The sequence below is a fragment of the Oreochromis niloticus genome, linkage group LG17 (assembly GCF_001858045.2).
Source record: "Oreochromis niloticus isolate F11D_XX linkage group LG17, O_niloticus_UMD_NMBU, whole genome shotgun sequence".
NCBI lineage: Eukaryota > Metazoa > Chordata > Actinopteri > Cichliformes > Cichlidae > Oreochromis > Oreochromis niloticus.
Genome location: NC_031981.2, coordinates 35,070,508 through 35,087,542, shown reverse-complemented (window position 1 = coordinate 35,087,542; position 17,035 = coordinate 35,070,508). Strand labels below are relative to the sequence as shown.

Genomic DNA, 17,035 nt, shown 5'->3' with positions numbered 1-17,035 from the left:
TCTACCAAACATTCCACACGTTACCCGTGTTTTATTTAAACTTTTTATGCTTAGGCTTTCGGAGCTCCAGATTACTCTTTGAGCCTTTTGTCATAAATAGCTCAGTGATTACACAGAGCTTTTCACACAGCATATCTCCAACTATGTAACAAATGGGAATGGGATTTTCTCATCCCCCTCCATGTCCACACTTTACATTTTGTTAAGTTTCTCTGTGCTGATGAGGACAGAGATGAATAAACACTTGAATGGAAGTTGAGCGACAGACTGGACTGGAAGTCTCTGTCACGCTGTGTGTGTGTGTGTGTGTGTGTGTGTGTGTGTGTGTGTGTGTGTGTGTGTGTGTGTGTGTGTGCGTGTGTGTGTGTGTCCTGCAACATCTGGAGTCAATTGGACAGCATTAGGGCTCAGACATTGCTGGGTGAAAATCTCTCTAGAGGATTTGCTGGTTTGGCACACTGCTCCACTAAGCCCCATCAATAAGTGTCCCTGACTGCAACATCACTGGGGTCTCCACGGTTACTGCAGGTTTCTAACTGGTTCTGATTGGAGCCCCAAAGGTGAAAAAGTTCTACTAAATGCATTAAGGGTGTTTATTTTAGCTAACAGTTTGCGATGATAATCAAAATGGACTTGGGACAAAACAGCACTAATATGGAAAAATGATAGTTATCCCTGTTGACTCATTTCATTTTTCTGCATAAAGAAGCTGAAGCTGTTTACATCAAAGTTCCAAGAAGCTAAAGTTGAATTCAGACAACTTCAGGTGGTGATGTTTGCATTACTGTCAGAACCTATTTTTAGACAAGTAGGCAGGAATAACTGGTTAGCCTAAGGTTAGGCTTATTTCTGTTTTTATTTTACTAACTTTTGTCCTTGGACTTCTGCAGCTTTCTCATATCTCATTTCTCATAACTGTCTTATTTGAACAGCATCTATTTTGCAGCTAGTTCAGGTGTGTTCATATCAAGTGTAACTGCACCAAGAAAATTACTTGGCGATGCAAATGGACTGCTCATGTCTTGCTTTCCCATCCTCCCAACTATTGGCTCGCTCAGTACCTGTGTGTAGTGGAAGAATGATGTTCCTTGTATTTTATTAGCTCTGCGGTCTACCTTTGTATTTCTCCTATTGAGCTGTTTAGAAAAAAACAAGTGTAAATCCAACAAATCCTACTGCTGCTTTTGTTCTGTTGGTCGAATGGCTTTTTTGCTTTCCTCACTATCATGCAGGGCCTTAACTTATCAGTGGCTCAATAAGATATTTTTAGAATGTCTACAATTGTGCTCCTTTAGTCCGTCTGACTGTCTTTTTGGATTTACACACTAATGCAGTGAACTGTATTGCTCATTTCCAGCACCGTAGTTTCTATTCTTGGACTTCACTAGAGTAACATTGTCACAGTTCAAAATAATCTTTCTCTAATACTGGGCTTCAGTGCTGCCCCTTACAGTGGTTCATCCACTATCTCAAATAAGCTGTTTTCCTTCCCTTTTTTTTGTCTTGCAGCCAGCTTTATTTTGATTGGCTGCCACTTGTAAACAATAGGTTTGAACAGCAGGTGGGTGGGACTTCTGTGCTCGCAGCGCTGTGTGCTTTAGATTGCCAGACTCCATTCTCACTGACATTACACAGAGCAAAGAGAATAAGAAACTATCTGAATATGGGACTTTTGGCTCAGAGGGGTACATACAGTTCTCATTCTCGTGATTTGTTATTATATGCTTAATTTGATAATCCACAGTATATCTGCAAAAGTATATCCATCCATCCTTATTCATTCCCCTTATCAGGGTCACGGGAAGTAAAAGTTTAGACAGAAAATATGTTAAAATATAAGAGGTCCAATTTAATAGAACGTTTATACCTTTAACAAATCATTTATGTCTAGCATCCAATACTTAGTGTCATGATAGGTAATTCTACTTTCCACTAAATTTTGCAAAAATAATGTGTCCGTTTGTGAACTGTTTGTTGTTGCAAGCAGCTGGCTGTAAGCACCTTCATACAGAAAAAAAATTAATATAAGAAAAATGTACCATCATGTTGGAGCACCATAATTAGTTCCCTTACAATATTCATAAGAACAAACCACACACAACAAAACAGTAACACAACAGAAATGGCAGACGTTGGCTGAGCCGCTGTGCAATGCATATAGCTCTACTTCACTTATAACACAGTTGTAGCTCCTTTTAGTAATCTAGTTGCTTTGTTGGCAGCATCTGTTGTGTAACAGAATCTAAAGAACAACTGAGCACATGGAGACATTGCATCCACCTGAAAATGTAGTGAGAAAGGACATCAAATATAATCTAGCATTAAGTAGGTGTGAGTATACTAAACACTATGCTGGTTTTATGTACGACACAGGTGCAAAAACCCTGACTGGAGGTTCTTGTCAGGACATTGGTGTTTCCCCAGGTCCTCGTTTTACTCTACGACTCTGAGTAAAGAGCTTTTCTTTGCTACTCTGTTGCTGCTCCACAAACAGCAGTTAATCACTAATTAGTTTAAAGCTGACGTCCTTACATTTTTAACCTGGCAGCCAAAGCACAAGTTTAATCACTTGAGTGGATCAGTCGATGGATCTATAGCAAGATAGTCAAGTCTATACAGGCAAAAGTATTCAAACGACCAATTAAATCAAGCTTCACAAGAGGCTGAAACTACAGTGCATGACTGATATTTTCTCTTGTATTCAATTCTGCTGGAGAAAAAACGTTTCAGTGTTAAATGCTTGAAAGTTGACTGAAAGTGGAAAATAAAACCATAAGAAAGTAAATTAGTGTCAGGAAAATATCTGCTGTTATGCCTCAAAATATGCATGTGAAATGCATTTGGTCTTTGTTGTGTGAGAAGTTAAATTTGACCCAATATGCAAATGTTTATGGGTTTATGATTTCCTGTTCTCTGGTAGCATTTTAAAACAGTACAGGCATTCCTTCTTAAGCATCAGTGCCAGCAGTTAACCTTCAGTTCGGAGGTTACACAGTGGAGTGCCTCTCAGTGTCCCTTTCACCACATCTTCTCAAAAATCCTTAATCTTCTCCCACAACTCCTGCCTTAGCCTCCTATCACTGCTCAGCCATAATCATTTTTCAGTCGCTCCCCTTGCTGCTCCTGCTCCCAGTTTGTATTGAAAATGACAATATGTGGCAATTCTTTGAGCTCTTTGCTGTCATTTTGAAGTCAGTCTTTGCGCTCTACTTTCCTTTTCTGTCCTATTTTCTGGAATCCTGGGACACGGGACAGATAGACAGATTGTCTTGTGCTTTTTTGTGGGCACATAAGCACACATCCACATACATACACTATTTAGAAAAATGAAGGGAACGTGTGATCTTCACAGTATAACGGAAATTCAAACTCCAGGCATCCCAGTCTGTCTAATTTGGAAGCATTTGGACTGTGAATCTGTTTCTCCTGCTTTGTTGCCAATGAAAGTGGCAACAGGTGAACTGGAAAGGTAGTGACCTCAGACCACCACTCTCTTCTCATCCATTCAGATTGATTTTTGCTAGTGTCCTTAGCTAGTGTTAGTATTGGTTCCTCCGGCATGGCATATCAATATATGCTATGTGTCTGAGCACAGCCTCAAGACTGTGGAAGAGATACCAGGACACTGGACAGTACCTGGGCATGGACGTCATCCCATCAGCAGGACTGGTAGCTGCTCCCTTGTGAATCACACATACTGTCATTTTTAATACAAACTGGGAACAGATGTCACAAGGGGAGTATCTCCTCCTGGTAGCTTCTCCACAGAAGGAGCACTGCCCTGCAAAATGACCTTCAGCAGGCAACTCATGTGTATATTTGTGACCAAACTGTCAGAAACAGTTCCTGGAAGCCACAGGTGGGACCTGTGCTCACAGGAATGAATGTGAAGCAGTGGAAATGAAAAGAAAGGCCTCTTGTATACAAGACCTCTGGTTGTCTTAAAACCCTGTATCAGAATTTGTTAAAGATTGTGTTAGATTTTACTGATGTTGTTGCATTTTGATGCTCTAATTTTTAGGTTAGCTTAAATTATTTGCTTTTAATTTATTTGCTTGGTTTCTATTGTTGGAAAACAAGGCACATTCGAGTGAAGTTTGTGGGCTGGGAAACCAAAACAGCATGCTAAAAGAGGCTAAATTGCATCTTTAATTTTTCTGTCTCTCTCTTTGCTCATCCTTAAGTCCAACATTGTAGCATCTGGTTGGTTGGGCCACTTCTAGCTTTATTTTTGTGTGAATTAGACATATTGCAATCTCTGCAACCGTGACATCAATAGCTTAGGTGAAGATAACTGTATTATATTTAGTTTGTAGTGTTTTCAGACCTCATGTCACAATAAGTGCAATAAATGTTCAGGGATGTGGTTTATATGTGTAAATACTTTTCAAAGCCTGTCTTTGATTACAAAATATTAGTTTTCAGTCTTTTCCTTTAAGCAGTGAGGTTAGTTTTGTGTTTCATTAAATAAATTTGCAGTTCTTCACGGTCCATATCCTTCATGAACCTCTATGTAACCACACACACACGAAACACCAATGAACACATACTGGAGATCATGCAGAAGACGCACACACTGGCAGTTTTGTGTTGGAAGATCGTGTACACACACGCAGTGTATTTATGTCTGTGGTTAACTTGGCACAATTACTGGCAAACAGTAGACTTGGATAGAGGAGGTGCACATAAACAGGCTTCACTGTCATTTGCCAGTGAGCAACAAAGATGTGCATGGACACTTCAGCTGCATGTATTAAGATAAATGGTGATGCTTTTTGAATGTTGTACCTGTTTTGCAAAAACCTTAATTAGAAAATCAAAATGAAAAAAAGAAAAATCTGAAAACTGAAAACAAGCTGATAAAAACTCTTCAAATTCAATATTAGAAGTGAGAGAGAAGCACTGCAGCTTTATCTTCGCTCTTCACTGCATGTGTTAGAATGCCTTTCTGTTGTTTCCACACTCAAAAACAAAAGCTGAACAGACCACCTTGTATGCACAATCACAGTCCGCTTCTGTGTACACTAAATTCATCCAGCCCTCAGATTTTTGTCCAGGCCAAAAAGGAAGTGCTACCATATTTCACAGTCAGTGGTGAGTTGAGCAAAATTCAGTAGCAGATAAAAATGTTGGTGAACATTAAGTTACAGGACATGTAAGTGAATGTGACACGTGAGACAATCTAAACAGAGAATGTAACATTTCATTAACAAGGGGATGATGAAATGAACATAATAGATATAAAAATTTTTGATTCATAATAAAATCTTTTTTTAAGACATGTAGACAAATGGCTGTGTGTGTGATGTTTGTGCAATGTTTTATTCAGGTTGGCCCACTTATTAAGGAGACGATAGGGTATGATTTTGCATTAAACTAGGCAAAAATTCAAAATTTCTGTTTTGCCCGGTGTTTATCGTCTCACTGAAACTATGCTACTGTTCTTCTCTGATGGCAAGTTATCTGATTCATTAAGTATCTGCAACAACACAAAGCATCAGGCAAGAATTACCATTGCCTGATTCAACAAAACGCCACATTTATGAGAGTCTATTACCTATCACAACTATTGTGACACAGTCACATATCAACACAGCAAACCTGTGTGTGGTCTTACTAAGATGCAGCCAGCCTGAGGGTGTCTGAATCAAAGGTGCGACAATTTCAAAAGCCACGGGCTTTTGCCTTTGCACTGTCAGACTGTCTACAATCATGCATCTTTTGCAATATCTTATGTACCTGCAAGATTTCTAAAGTTTGTGCATGAACATATAAGTATGCTTTTCTGTGTGCAGCATCTTCCTGTTTCAACACAGGCTTGTTCCAGATTAACAGCTTCAGTGAGCGTGAAGAGCAGGAGAAACAAAGATCTTGGCAATTTCCCCCGCTGTGTTTTCTACGGGAATGATTAGCTTAGGTATTTCAGACACATCTATCTATCTATGGGCTTAAAGTGCCAAAACTTAAAATGAAGAATTTACATTAAGTATAGATCATTTACAATATTTCTTGCTCGTCTAAAATTCCTTGCTAAAGTGAGTGTTCGTCACTTGGCTATATTTGCTAAAAAAAACCTTTTCCTTACCATAGAAACAGTTCTGTGATCATCTGCTGCTGTTTTCTTCCTTGAATGCTGACTCTTTTTAATATTGCCAGGCTAAGCAGCATGTTTCTGTTTTGTCACAATGTACTAAATCATTCTATGATTAATTTATATTGTTTTTATAATCCAAGGATGTTTTTCACTTGCACTAAGGTTTCCTTTAACCATGAAGTGCTTAAAATTTACCTACTCCGGGTTTATTAAGATAAACCGAATTTTCTAATTTTCTCTACATTTTGACATGAAGTCCCAACAGACGTCTTGTATAATTGTTAAGATTTTTTTCTTGAAAAGTTTCTGAATTATCTGTTTGTATAAGTCTTGTGATATAAGTGATGTCTTGTGATTTCTGTGTGTGTACATTCTTCTATTATTGTTTATTGTCTATTAAAGTTATAAAAAATGACCTCTATAAAGAGGGAAAATAAGGTTTATTGAGAGAAGACATAGGTATTTAGATAGCAAACAGAAACCTCATACAACATGGTAGGAAGTGACATCAATCACACAATCCTGGTGCTAAACTTACAGTTGCTCTAAAAGCTACTTTTAACAGCTCATTTGTTGCAAGGTAGCTCCCCCTGTTTTATTTCACATCAGAAACCCTTCCTGATGCAACCCCAGGGAATTTGTTTCTCCAGCTAGAATCAAACCAGCAACCTTGTGTTTTCCTAGCCACTACAATACAAGGCCAACATTCCCAAAATATCCTAATTTCATTGGAAGCAGAAGTTCAACTTTATTTTAAGTACCGTCCATTTTCAATGGAATGTTTTGGTGTTTTTTTGCTGCTTTTCTTTGTCTCCACTTACGATTCATTCAAGCATATAAAAGTAAACAGACTCAAGATATGAACCGGTATTGTGTCTACACATACCAGACTGATTAGCAAAGAACCAATTTTAAATTCTGCCTTTAAGAACTTTGTCACAAAAATAGCAAAACATAAGTCTATTCCCACTTCCAAGATGACAAAGTTATACAGATATAAAATAATGTTTTGCACCATAAAGGCAGCTCCCAAAGAACACAGTACATCTCTGTGCAATATGTCCTTAAGATTTTCAGGAAAATGGCACAAAATGAGAAGAATCTGAAAGTCATGTCCTTAAGAAATAGGAAAAAATTCAGGACCGATCTGACACAGAACATGTGGCTCTTCAGCTTATCTATCACCAAAGCCTCATCAGAAATGCTCTCAGGGGAAGGGTGGCTGACTTTTTTACAAACTGTATGTGTGACAGCAACTAATATTCACACTAATACCTCATACGACAACCAACCTACAGAGAACAGACTATCAACTGCATATCTACTTGGCAGTCAGGGAAGAATAATACATAATCATTCTATCTGACACACATAAAAAACTACTCACATTTTTTGGCTTTCTCCAAAATCAAGAAATCCTTTAAAAGAATCTCCTGTCACATACTTCACATACTTTAAACCCACAACCCCAGCCTCATTTTTTACCAGATTTTTCTTTAAAGGACGTTAAAGCTCACATTTGTAGATTTGTCTTCATCAAGTTCTGACCTGTCAAAACTTTGACTCTGAATGCAAAGGGTAAGTTGCTTCTTCAGGTGGAAGAGTTCAAGATTTGCTTGAACTGATGTAGCATCTGAAATGATGCCCCTTTATCTAGCCTGTTTAGGTGGATAAAGTGGCATCATTTCTGTTAAGAAGGACTGTAGTATAATAGGGGGTCTTAAGGCTAATCTAACAATTTACTGCTCAGGCCCTCAGTTATGGTCATGAGCTCTGTAACCAAGAGGATGACACAGCAATTAAACAGGCTGAAAAATAGGCCGAAGTTCTTCACAGGGTGTCTAACATATACTCTTTCTGAAACAATGTCAATAGAAAATGTTTTGAATTCCTTCTGTAAAAATCCTTAAATGTGAGATCTTACCTTCTATAGACCAGCAAACTTTCTCTGGCATGTTGTCTTTTTGTCTGTGGTGTTCATTTTTAACCTTGAATTACACATGTCTGCTGTTAATGTCAGGTCTGCTAGCTACTTTTGCATATAGGGATACTGTATGTACTGCATATAAAATCACAAATCTCCATGATGACTAAACAATTCTTGAGCTGTTAGACGTCTACCGTGTACTTCATCACAAGCCTCAATGGTGGTTTGTTTCATTTCTTCTCATTTGTTACACCCTTTCTTACTTCACAGCCTAGAGGTTATGACAACGAAATACAAAACAAGCAGATAATCATTTGTTAATTTACTCAGAACAAACTCAGATATTTAAACCAAACTTGATCAACATCCGTTCAGTAACTGTGACATCAGCCTCATGAGTTTACCATGCCTCAATTCAGACCCCGCTGACTTGGTATACTGTGATTATAAAAGCTTTAAAAGGACACTTGGAAAGAACTACTGCACAGACTGGCCAAACGACTATGAGCACTTCCTCTGTCCATCTTTAGAAAGAGGAACCAATCGAAATAAAGCCAGCTGTATCGTGTTTGTTGGATTCGGACACTGTCTGCAAACCGATGAGTTTAATGCCTTTTATAATATATTTTGATCATGAACTTTGTGACAAAATAATCAAGCACCTAAAGCAATATCCCGTTTTTCCATTTTGTTTGTGTCTAAAGCAGTTTTTTTTAAAACACATTAGTTTATTTTATGGTCCCATTTATCACTGAGACTGATTTTTGGCTCAAACCTTATCCTAGAATACTTATTTAGGATAAGTGGACTGGTTCACAGACAACAGAACATTTAGCCAATATTCATTTTAAATTAATGTGAATCACATGGGGTTTTGTGGTTGTGCAGGGCAACAAGGCCCCAAAATCCTGCATTCCTGTTTTACCCAGTTCTCTGACTATATTCAGGGCACAGTACCATCTGAATGTCACATGAAAAATGTATTTTCGTTGAGCAATTATCCATTTGAGTGTGAAGTACAGTGCTCAAAGGCACGCGGTGAATTTCTTGTAAACATGCTACGTAGAAGCGATTCTTGTTTGAGGGGTGAAGGTTGGGCTAAGAAAAACTGCAAGTTTACAAAAAGATCCTCATGATAACCTCACCCTAAAACAGACTGGTAATGAGTGATAGCTTTGTCACAGTGACACAGAAGCTCTGGTGACATGTAGATGAATGTGAGGGTTCCTCAGAAACTCCCCCGAGGGCTTAGCTATTTCTTCTTGTCCCAACATGCTTCTTTAATAATTTAGAGCATGTACACAGTGCATTAACTTGGTGGTAACCAGCTCACAGTGAGTCAGAGTCAATAGTTTGGCGATTATGCCCGCCAACTGAATGATTGCATCCCTGGGTTCTCACCTTCTTAGCGACTCGGGCAAAAAATTTAATTCACAAGAAAACTTTCAGTTTGGTCAAACTGCAATATATGAGCAGTACTGCTTTGATACAATAAAGGAAAACTGAGTGGAAATTGAGACTCCTGTATTAACCCATTCTCAAAACTCTATGGGACAATTTGTCAACACGTCACATGTAGGCTATTCTAAACTAGTAACCAAAATAGGTAGCCTATTTGGGTTTTTCATTCACTCATTAACTCGCTCATCATTCCGGTCACTACATCGGTCCTATATCACATACCAACATATATCAACTTCCTGTCCTCTCTGAAAACAGACAGGCACCAATGTTTTCGGTAATCTATATGAGGACGTGAAAGTACCGTGAAAATTCAAATGGACTGAAACCTAAGAAAATACCAGCTAAGAAAAAACAGTGCACAAAACACAACGTTGAGTTGTGAGGGAGAAAAAGATGCAAATAAGCGTCATATAATACTTTTTAGGGTTAGCTTGTCACTTCTGCAGCTCGTCCTGTATGTTACTGTTTCCCCCAAAACACTTCCATTGTGTCTTATAAGGTTTTCTTTGTGAGATTTTTGTTTTACATTTCCATTGTTATTCAACTCTTAGCAGCATTTTTCTATTTGCTGGTCTTTTCTTAAGTTGCAGTTTGTTTGATCTCTCAGGGCCACCGTATAATAGGGATGTTATTCCCATTTATTAGTGATACACCACCATTGTTTCCACAGTTGCCTACATGGTATCAGATAGATGTCTGTTCTGTCCAAGAAAAGAGCACCTTGCCTGTGAATAGGGCTTTGGCGTCTCAGACGTTCTTTTATAACTTATGAAAAGTGTAATTGTTCTGAACACAAGAGGCCAGAACAACTGAACACAACAGTGTCAAACAGAACTGCACTGGGTTGTACCATGATTACCACTAATAATTTTAAAAAAAAAAGTATAATTAGTGAAATAGACACCCACCACATAGTAAGTCTGGGTAATCCGGGTGCATTCATTCTGCTATTGAAGCATGCCGTCAGGGGGGTCTAAGATAGCGTGAGTGAGAAGTTCAGTAGGTAAGGGAGGGAGACATTCTTGCCAATTTACTCACCTTTCAACGGTTTCAAACACTGTTAGACAATCCAACAAGCAGTTTATTGAAAGCAAACTGACTCCCTGACTCTAGAAGTCTTTTGAGGTGGTGCAATAAGAGCAGTTAGTTAGCGAGCAGCAGCAGCTCTCTCCACAGTTTGAGTCCTGGTTCTGTTTTTGGTGGCTTGTGCCGGACTTAGGTCCCATTACACATGGACTATAGTGGGGGGTTTTAAAGGGTCTAACCTTGCCTGAATACACTGGTGGATTAATTAAATGTGAATTAATCAGAATCAGTGGTTAATCAGATCTGTGAGTCGCATTGACAGTAAAACACAGAATGGTGAGTTAGATAATAAATGATAGAACCTGAGTCAATGCAAACACAAAACTTGCATTTCACCAAAAACAGGGAAAAGGACCTCAGAATTCATATGTGGAGTAAAAGACAATAAAACAGACAGGATTGTTATTCATTATCAGAGTTTGTCAACAGAGTCACAGATGGACTTGCATCTGCACAATCTGTGGCTGCACACCAATAGATATTATTGGATTTTATTTTGGGGGAGCATTAACATTTGTCAGCCTGGTTCTATTTACTGACTTAAGCTTCTGTGACCAGAGCCACTATGTAACAATACATATAACCCTCACCATACCCAAGTACTCAACTAACGGTACAATCTTGTAGCTGTGAGGACAGGCAAAGTTTTCACATAACAATTTTCTATATTCATTTGTTCTTATGCTATGCAAAAAGATATAGAGGAGCACAGAGCAGACACACAGTCTCCATATCACTCCAGTAGCTGAAAAAGTGGTCACTCACTGACAGCACCTCATTAAGGCAGCCTCATTTACCAGCGTCAGGGCTTCTATGGTAGTCATTATGAGAGCAGGGGTAAAATTATTTCTCACACTCATTTTTTGTTTTGTTTTTATGCACAAGTGTTTACAGGCCAATCACACAGAGTTTTGGTCTAATGAAAAGTGGAAGGAAAACTCAAAGGTTAAGTGAATGTCATTTTAAGGAAGTGATGTCAAATACCAAATTGCTGCGGTTTTGACTTGTATAAACAGTTCCATTTTAAAAATAGGAGGCCAGCAAATATTACTGTATAGAGTATCCAGATGTGTTATTAAATGGTGTTATCTTGAAAAAAAAAGTCTTTGCAAGCTCTGGATCTGCAAACCACTATACAACCCACATCAACCCCAGCTCCTCCTTTTCATGCTGCTGTAAAACGGAGCCGTACCACTAACATAAATTACTACAGATGGAAATAATAATCTTCTTGTAATGATAGTGGTTTTAGCTGTTTCAGTTTGCTACAGCATTAAGAAGTGGGAGACTGATGGGAAAAGGCTGAACAGCTTCTTAGAAATATACATGTTCTATTCTGAAGCCATAGCTCAAGGCTGTGCAAAAGCTAAAGGTTTCTTTGAATAAACACTCCACTTAAGTCGTTAATGAGCATTTCAGATATGTTCTGGGGACACAGGAATATTGTGATGGAGCTCTAATGAAAAGTGTTTGCTGTTAAAATCAAATATGATCATCTTTGTCCCCACATGACTGTTATCTGTGTGTGAGTTTGCAGCAGCATTGCAGCGATACTTTTGAATGGGCCTGCAAACAACTGTGATGTAGTAAGAACAAAGAAATGTGTGTGTCAATCCACATGCTTGTCTTTTCTGAGCCAGTGATTACAAGGTGACATTGCTGTGCCTCTTCCTCCCCACCTTCCCCCATCCAACAGCTACATGAACTGGGCAAAATACTGAGCTAATTACTCTCTATTTTTTCCTTCTCCTCTTCTCCTCTCCCTCTAAGACATTGCAATAGTGACTTAGTGAACATGCTTGTGTCCTTTCAGCAGCACTTGCATATATAAAGAAATATCTAGACATGTCCTTCAAAGTTTTGCTTAATCTTAAAGATATTAATCACATTCTCACAAACACACTGTAGCTGATGAGCATGCAGCAAATTAGTTTAACTGCTCTTTCTTCAGCCACTCACTACACACAACTTTGGTATTTATGGTCATTTCAAAATATGACTTTTTGGAAAATGTTAAATTTTAAATTCTCTCTTTAAAAGTTGTTTTTTTTTTTTGTTTGTTTGTTGTTGGGGGGTTTTTTTTAAGTTTGATGGATCCATGACTCAACAAAGCAGAGCTGGGGAAATGAAAAGCTGTAACATATTAGCTAAAATTTTGCCCTACTGCTAACGACTGTGGCTGTAGTAGAGCGCTGTTCATATGAGGAACTTTATGACTACGTGTAAGGGTCTTTCAGCTTTGTTTGTAGGGAAAGTCATGTGGTGATGGAAAATCTGCTTTTTGTGCAAATGCATAAATTTACATATGAATTTTAAAAATATATAGTCCACAGTCGTAGTTAATAAAGAAAGACTCCAAGAGATGACAGAAAACAGAGTTCTGTCTTTTTATGATTTGACAATGAAAGGCAACATCATGACTAAGTTCACTTATTTCTTACAGCCAAGCCCTCTGTCACGTGGTAGGCCTAACCCATAATTAAGTATAATGCTAAACAATTTGACCTTCAGGATCTCTGTAATTCGTCATCAATATTAGTATATGACAGTGATGCAAGACTGTTTAATAAGCAGCAGGGTGTTCTCCTACTAAAGAGTTAACCATCCAATAACAAAACTGTCTCTCCACCAAATAACATCTAAACTAAATTTTATTCTACATTTATGCAAAGCAACTGATAGTTCCGTGTTTTTTTTACATGATCGTTATCATTAGTTTAATGTGTTTATAAAGGGGCAAAGAACCTTTTTAGGGACACAACCATGAATGCATGTGTGAGAGTGAGGTTTTTACTATGCAAATGAATGTCCCAGGCATTTTTTATGTCAAAGGAAAATTATGGGTCTTCTAAAAAAAATATGTTATACATGCTGCGGCGCATTATTTCCCGTAATGTGCTCTGTCAGAGGCATGTACACACATGCACGCTGGCTGTTATTTACACTGTTAAAATGTTCAAGTTCTCACAAACATTTTTAACTAGTTAAGGTTAGTCTGAAGTCCTAACATCCCCCCAAAGAAAACTACTCACCCTTTCCCTTGGTGCATGTTGTCCATGGAGACTTTTATAACCCCTGTCTATTTGGAGCCAGGAATAGCCCCCAGTAGTGGTTTTTAAAGATTTTGTCCTGCTGTTAATGGCTGTGGTTTAGGATCCTTCAGTGCTTGACTGCTCCAGTCTACATGCCAAAGTATCCTTGGACAACATACTGAAACCTTATTGCCAATGTGTTCACAATAATGTGAATTTTAAAAAGAAGAACTCAGATTTGGAAAAAAGTGTATGGGTTAAGGTGACATCGTTGAAAGCACCGTGAGTGCTTGAGTAGAAAAGCATTATATAAGAACCAGTCAATTTGCCAGTGTTACATAGTATTCAGGTCTTAAACCTGTCAAAGTGTGAATTGGTTTTCAAAAGGCATCATGGCAAAACTGGCTCTGTATAAATAGGAAAGAGGTTGTTGTTAGCTGTAGGGTATAACTTGACAAGCTTTGTGGAAAAGCTTTTATTATGATTTCTAAGCCAATTTTTCAATGTAGGTAGACATCAGTGATAACCCACATAGCAGACAGGTCTGGCCCGGATTTGGTGTCAAGCTGGCACTGCTGGTTGACTTCTGGCATGGTAAGTGGTATGTCAACCAGATGTGGGCCAGGCCTGGAGTAGATGGCACTGTCTATGTGATGGCATGCCACATCTTGCCGGATTGTGGTTTGGTTTATGTGGCCCAGGCTCATAGAAAACAGGTCTGGCCTGTATCCGGCATCAACCTGGCACTTGTGACTGACTGGTGTCATGGCAGGATGTATGTCAAACAGATGTGGGCCAGGTCTGGCAATGATGGCAATATTTATCTTCATATTTTCCTATTTTAGTTAAAAAACCCAAATGCCATGTTGCAATACTATACTGCTATGATAGACAAGGTTTCAAATGCAGGTTTGAAAGGTTTGTGAGTGTACACTTTATCCAAAACCTAGTAACGGTTTACTCATAGTTACCACTGGGTTGCTGTAGCTCAGGAGGTAGAGCAGGTGATCTGAAGGTTAGTGGTTCGATCCCTGGTTCCTCCACTCTGCATGAATGTGTATAAATGTAGTTGGGAAGCACTCAGTGTGGTGAATGTGGCATGTTGTATAGAGAACTTTGAGTAATCTGTGAGAATAGAAAAGTGCTATATTAGACTCAGTCCATTCACTCTCTGAGCTTTGTCATGTTACTTTTGCACTATTATGTTCTAGCACATGTTGTTATTACATGGCTTGATTAAGGTAAACATTAGGCTGACATCTGGGGCCAGAGCTGACACTGCTCTGGGCCAGCACAGGGCCAGCAGTATGTCTGCAACTGGCCCGTGGCTGCACACAACTTACTCATGGCCCACATACCACAAAGAATGATGGCCCTTTGGTGGCCCAGATCTGGTTTGCCAGAGGTAATCCACACATGGGCCAGCACAGGACCACCAGTGTGTCTGCAACTGGCTTTGTGCTGGCCCATGTCTGGGCCACCTCTGGCAAACCAGATCTGGGTCACCAAAGGGCTGTCATTGTTTGTGGTATGTGGGCCATGTGTAAGCAGATTGTCTGGGCCAGATCCGGGCCACACCAATTTTGCTATGTGGGATATATTTCTGTTTGACTAGCTTTTCACCCTGAAAAGGAATTCAACTTTAAATCAATTTTTTTAGAAGGACAGAACTTTCATTTATAGCGTCTTCTTCTTCTTTTTCTGTCATTGCAGATCTTACAGGTGAATCTAGTGATGTCCATCCTGCTGTATGTGATGGTCCTCGTGTACCTCTATGGTATTCAGGCAACCAACATGGGTAGCAGTCAACAGCAGCAGCAGCCAAGTCCAGACCCTTTAAACTCTCTCATAATCCAGCTGCTTCAGGCTGACCTAACAAGGGGGAAGACCAGAGGGAACCAGAGCGAGCAGGGGAAAAGCAGAGACACTGAGCCGCGGGATACTCTGCTTCCTGTCAAGATTGAAAACTTTCCGTTAGAGGACCAAGGAGATGCAGAGGAGTGGCTAGAAACGCGTCACAGTGATGATTTTCTGATGGACCAGCCGGTGATGCTGTTGAACTCGGACATCCTCAGGCAACACAAGCGGTATAACTCGCCGCGAGTGCTACTGAGCGACCGGCCTCCACTGCAGCCACCGCCATTGTACCTTTCTGATAATTTTGTGAGCAGTGTACCGGTCTTAGGGGCAGCAGGAAACAAGACACGAAAGAAGCGTCACACTGAGCACAAGAGCTACCGGGGGGAATATTCTGTTTGTGACAGTGTGAGCGACTGGGTGATGAATAAAACGTTAGCATACGACATCAAGGGACAGCGCGTGACTGTTCTGGCCAAGTTTAAAACCAGTGCCACAAAAGACATCAGACAGTTCTTTTATGAGACACACTGTCGGACCTCCAAGCCTGTCAAGGATGGCTGCAGGGGCATTGACGACAAGAACTGGAACTCACAGTGCAAGACGGCACAGTCGTATGTTCGAGCACTGACACAGTTTCAAGATCAAGTGAGCTGGAGGTGGATACGCATAAACACTTCCTGTGTCTGTGCATTGTCAAAGAAACGTCGCAGGACATAAGGGAGTTGGTGGGAATACTACTTCCTGTGTAGGATTTTAGTTCCTGTTCACAGTGCTTCCCATCACAGGATTATGTGTCATGTCGGTGACCAGCAACAATCTGCTATAAAGTGATGCTTCTACTGAAGAATCTTAGGTCCATTTAAATGATATTTCAACATTAATGTGCTGCTCTAAATCCAAACGCTGGTGCAGCACTGAGGAACTCACTTAAGGGGGTGGGTGGGGGTGTGGGGAGGGAGGCAATAAGTGTGTGAGAGAGAACTGTATATATAAATTATTTAAATTATAAGAAATGCATGTAGTTTATACATGTTTATCTATCTATATATGACCTATGACTATATTTGTGTTATTTATTGAAAGAAGTCTTCTTCAAAAGGATAAAATGTTTATAAAAGGAACAAAACAATCTAGGAACTCATTCGGAGACTGTAATACTGAGATGGGCTGCAAAGGTGCTTCACAGTAAGACTTTATGTGTGCCTTGACCAGTGTAGCTCCAGAGCTGAGCAATAGGACGTGGTAACTTACAGACAGCATTTGCTGCAAATGGTTTGGTGAGTGAACCTTAAAAAAATGACAGAACGGCAGGGACTTGTCCTGTCCTACTGACCAATATGGAGCCCAAATTCTGACCGATTTGAGATCATAGACATGTACACTGCATTCACAATTGACACTACTTTTATGATGTAACACACAGCGAGCCCATTCTTTCATATGGGAGGCAATTTTGACCAATAAAAAAAATCTTCTTGTGGAACCTGCTGGCAGTGACTGGAGATTCAAGATTCACAGACCACCTTGGCTTTGTTCACCAATTTTTATTCTCAACTGGTATCTTGAGCTGTT

The 17,035-nt window shown here is 39.5% G+C and overlaps 1 protein-coding gene across 1 annotated transcript in view; it reads left to right on the top strand.

The window, feature by feature from the left end:
- Positions 1-16,752, top strand: part of ntf3 (neurotrophin 3) — a 38,454-nt gene extending 21,702 nt beyond the window's left edge. Inside the window, exon 2 of the mRNA XM_005460408.4 lies at positions 15,317-16,752. Coding sequence (XP_005460465.1) covers positions 15,317-16,180 — 864 coding nt within the window. The 3' untranslated portion in view covers positions 16,181-16,752. The remainder of the gene's footprint in view (positions 1-15,316) is intronic.
- The last annotated feature ends 283 nt before the right edge of the window (positions 16,753-17,035 follow it).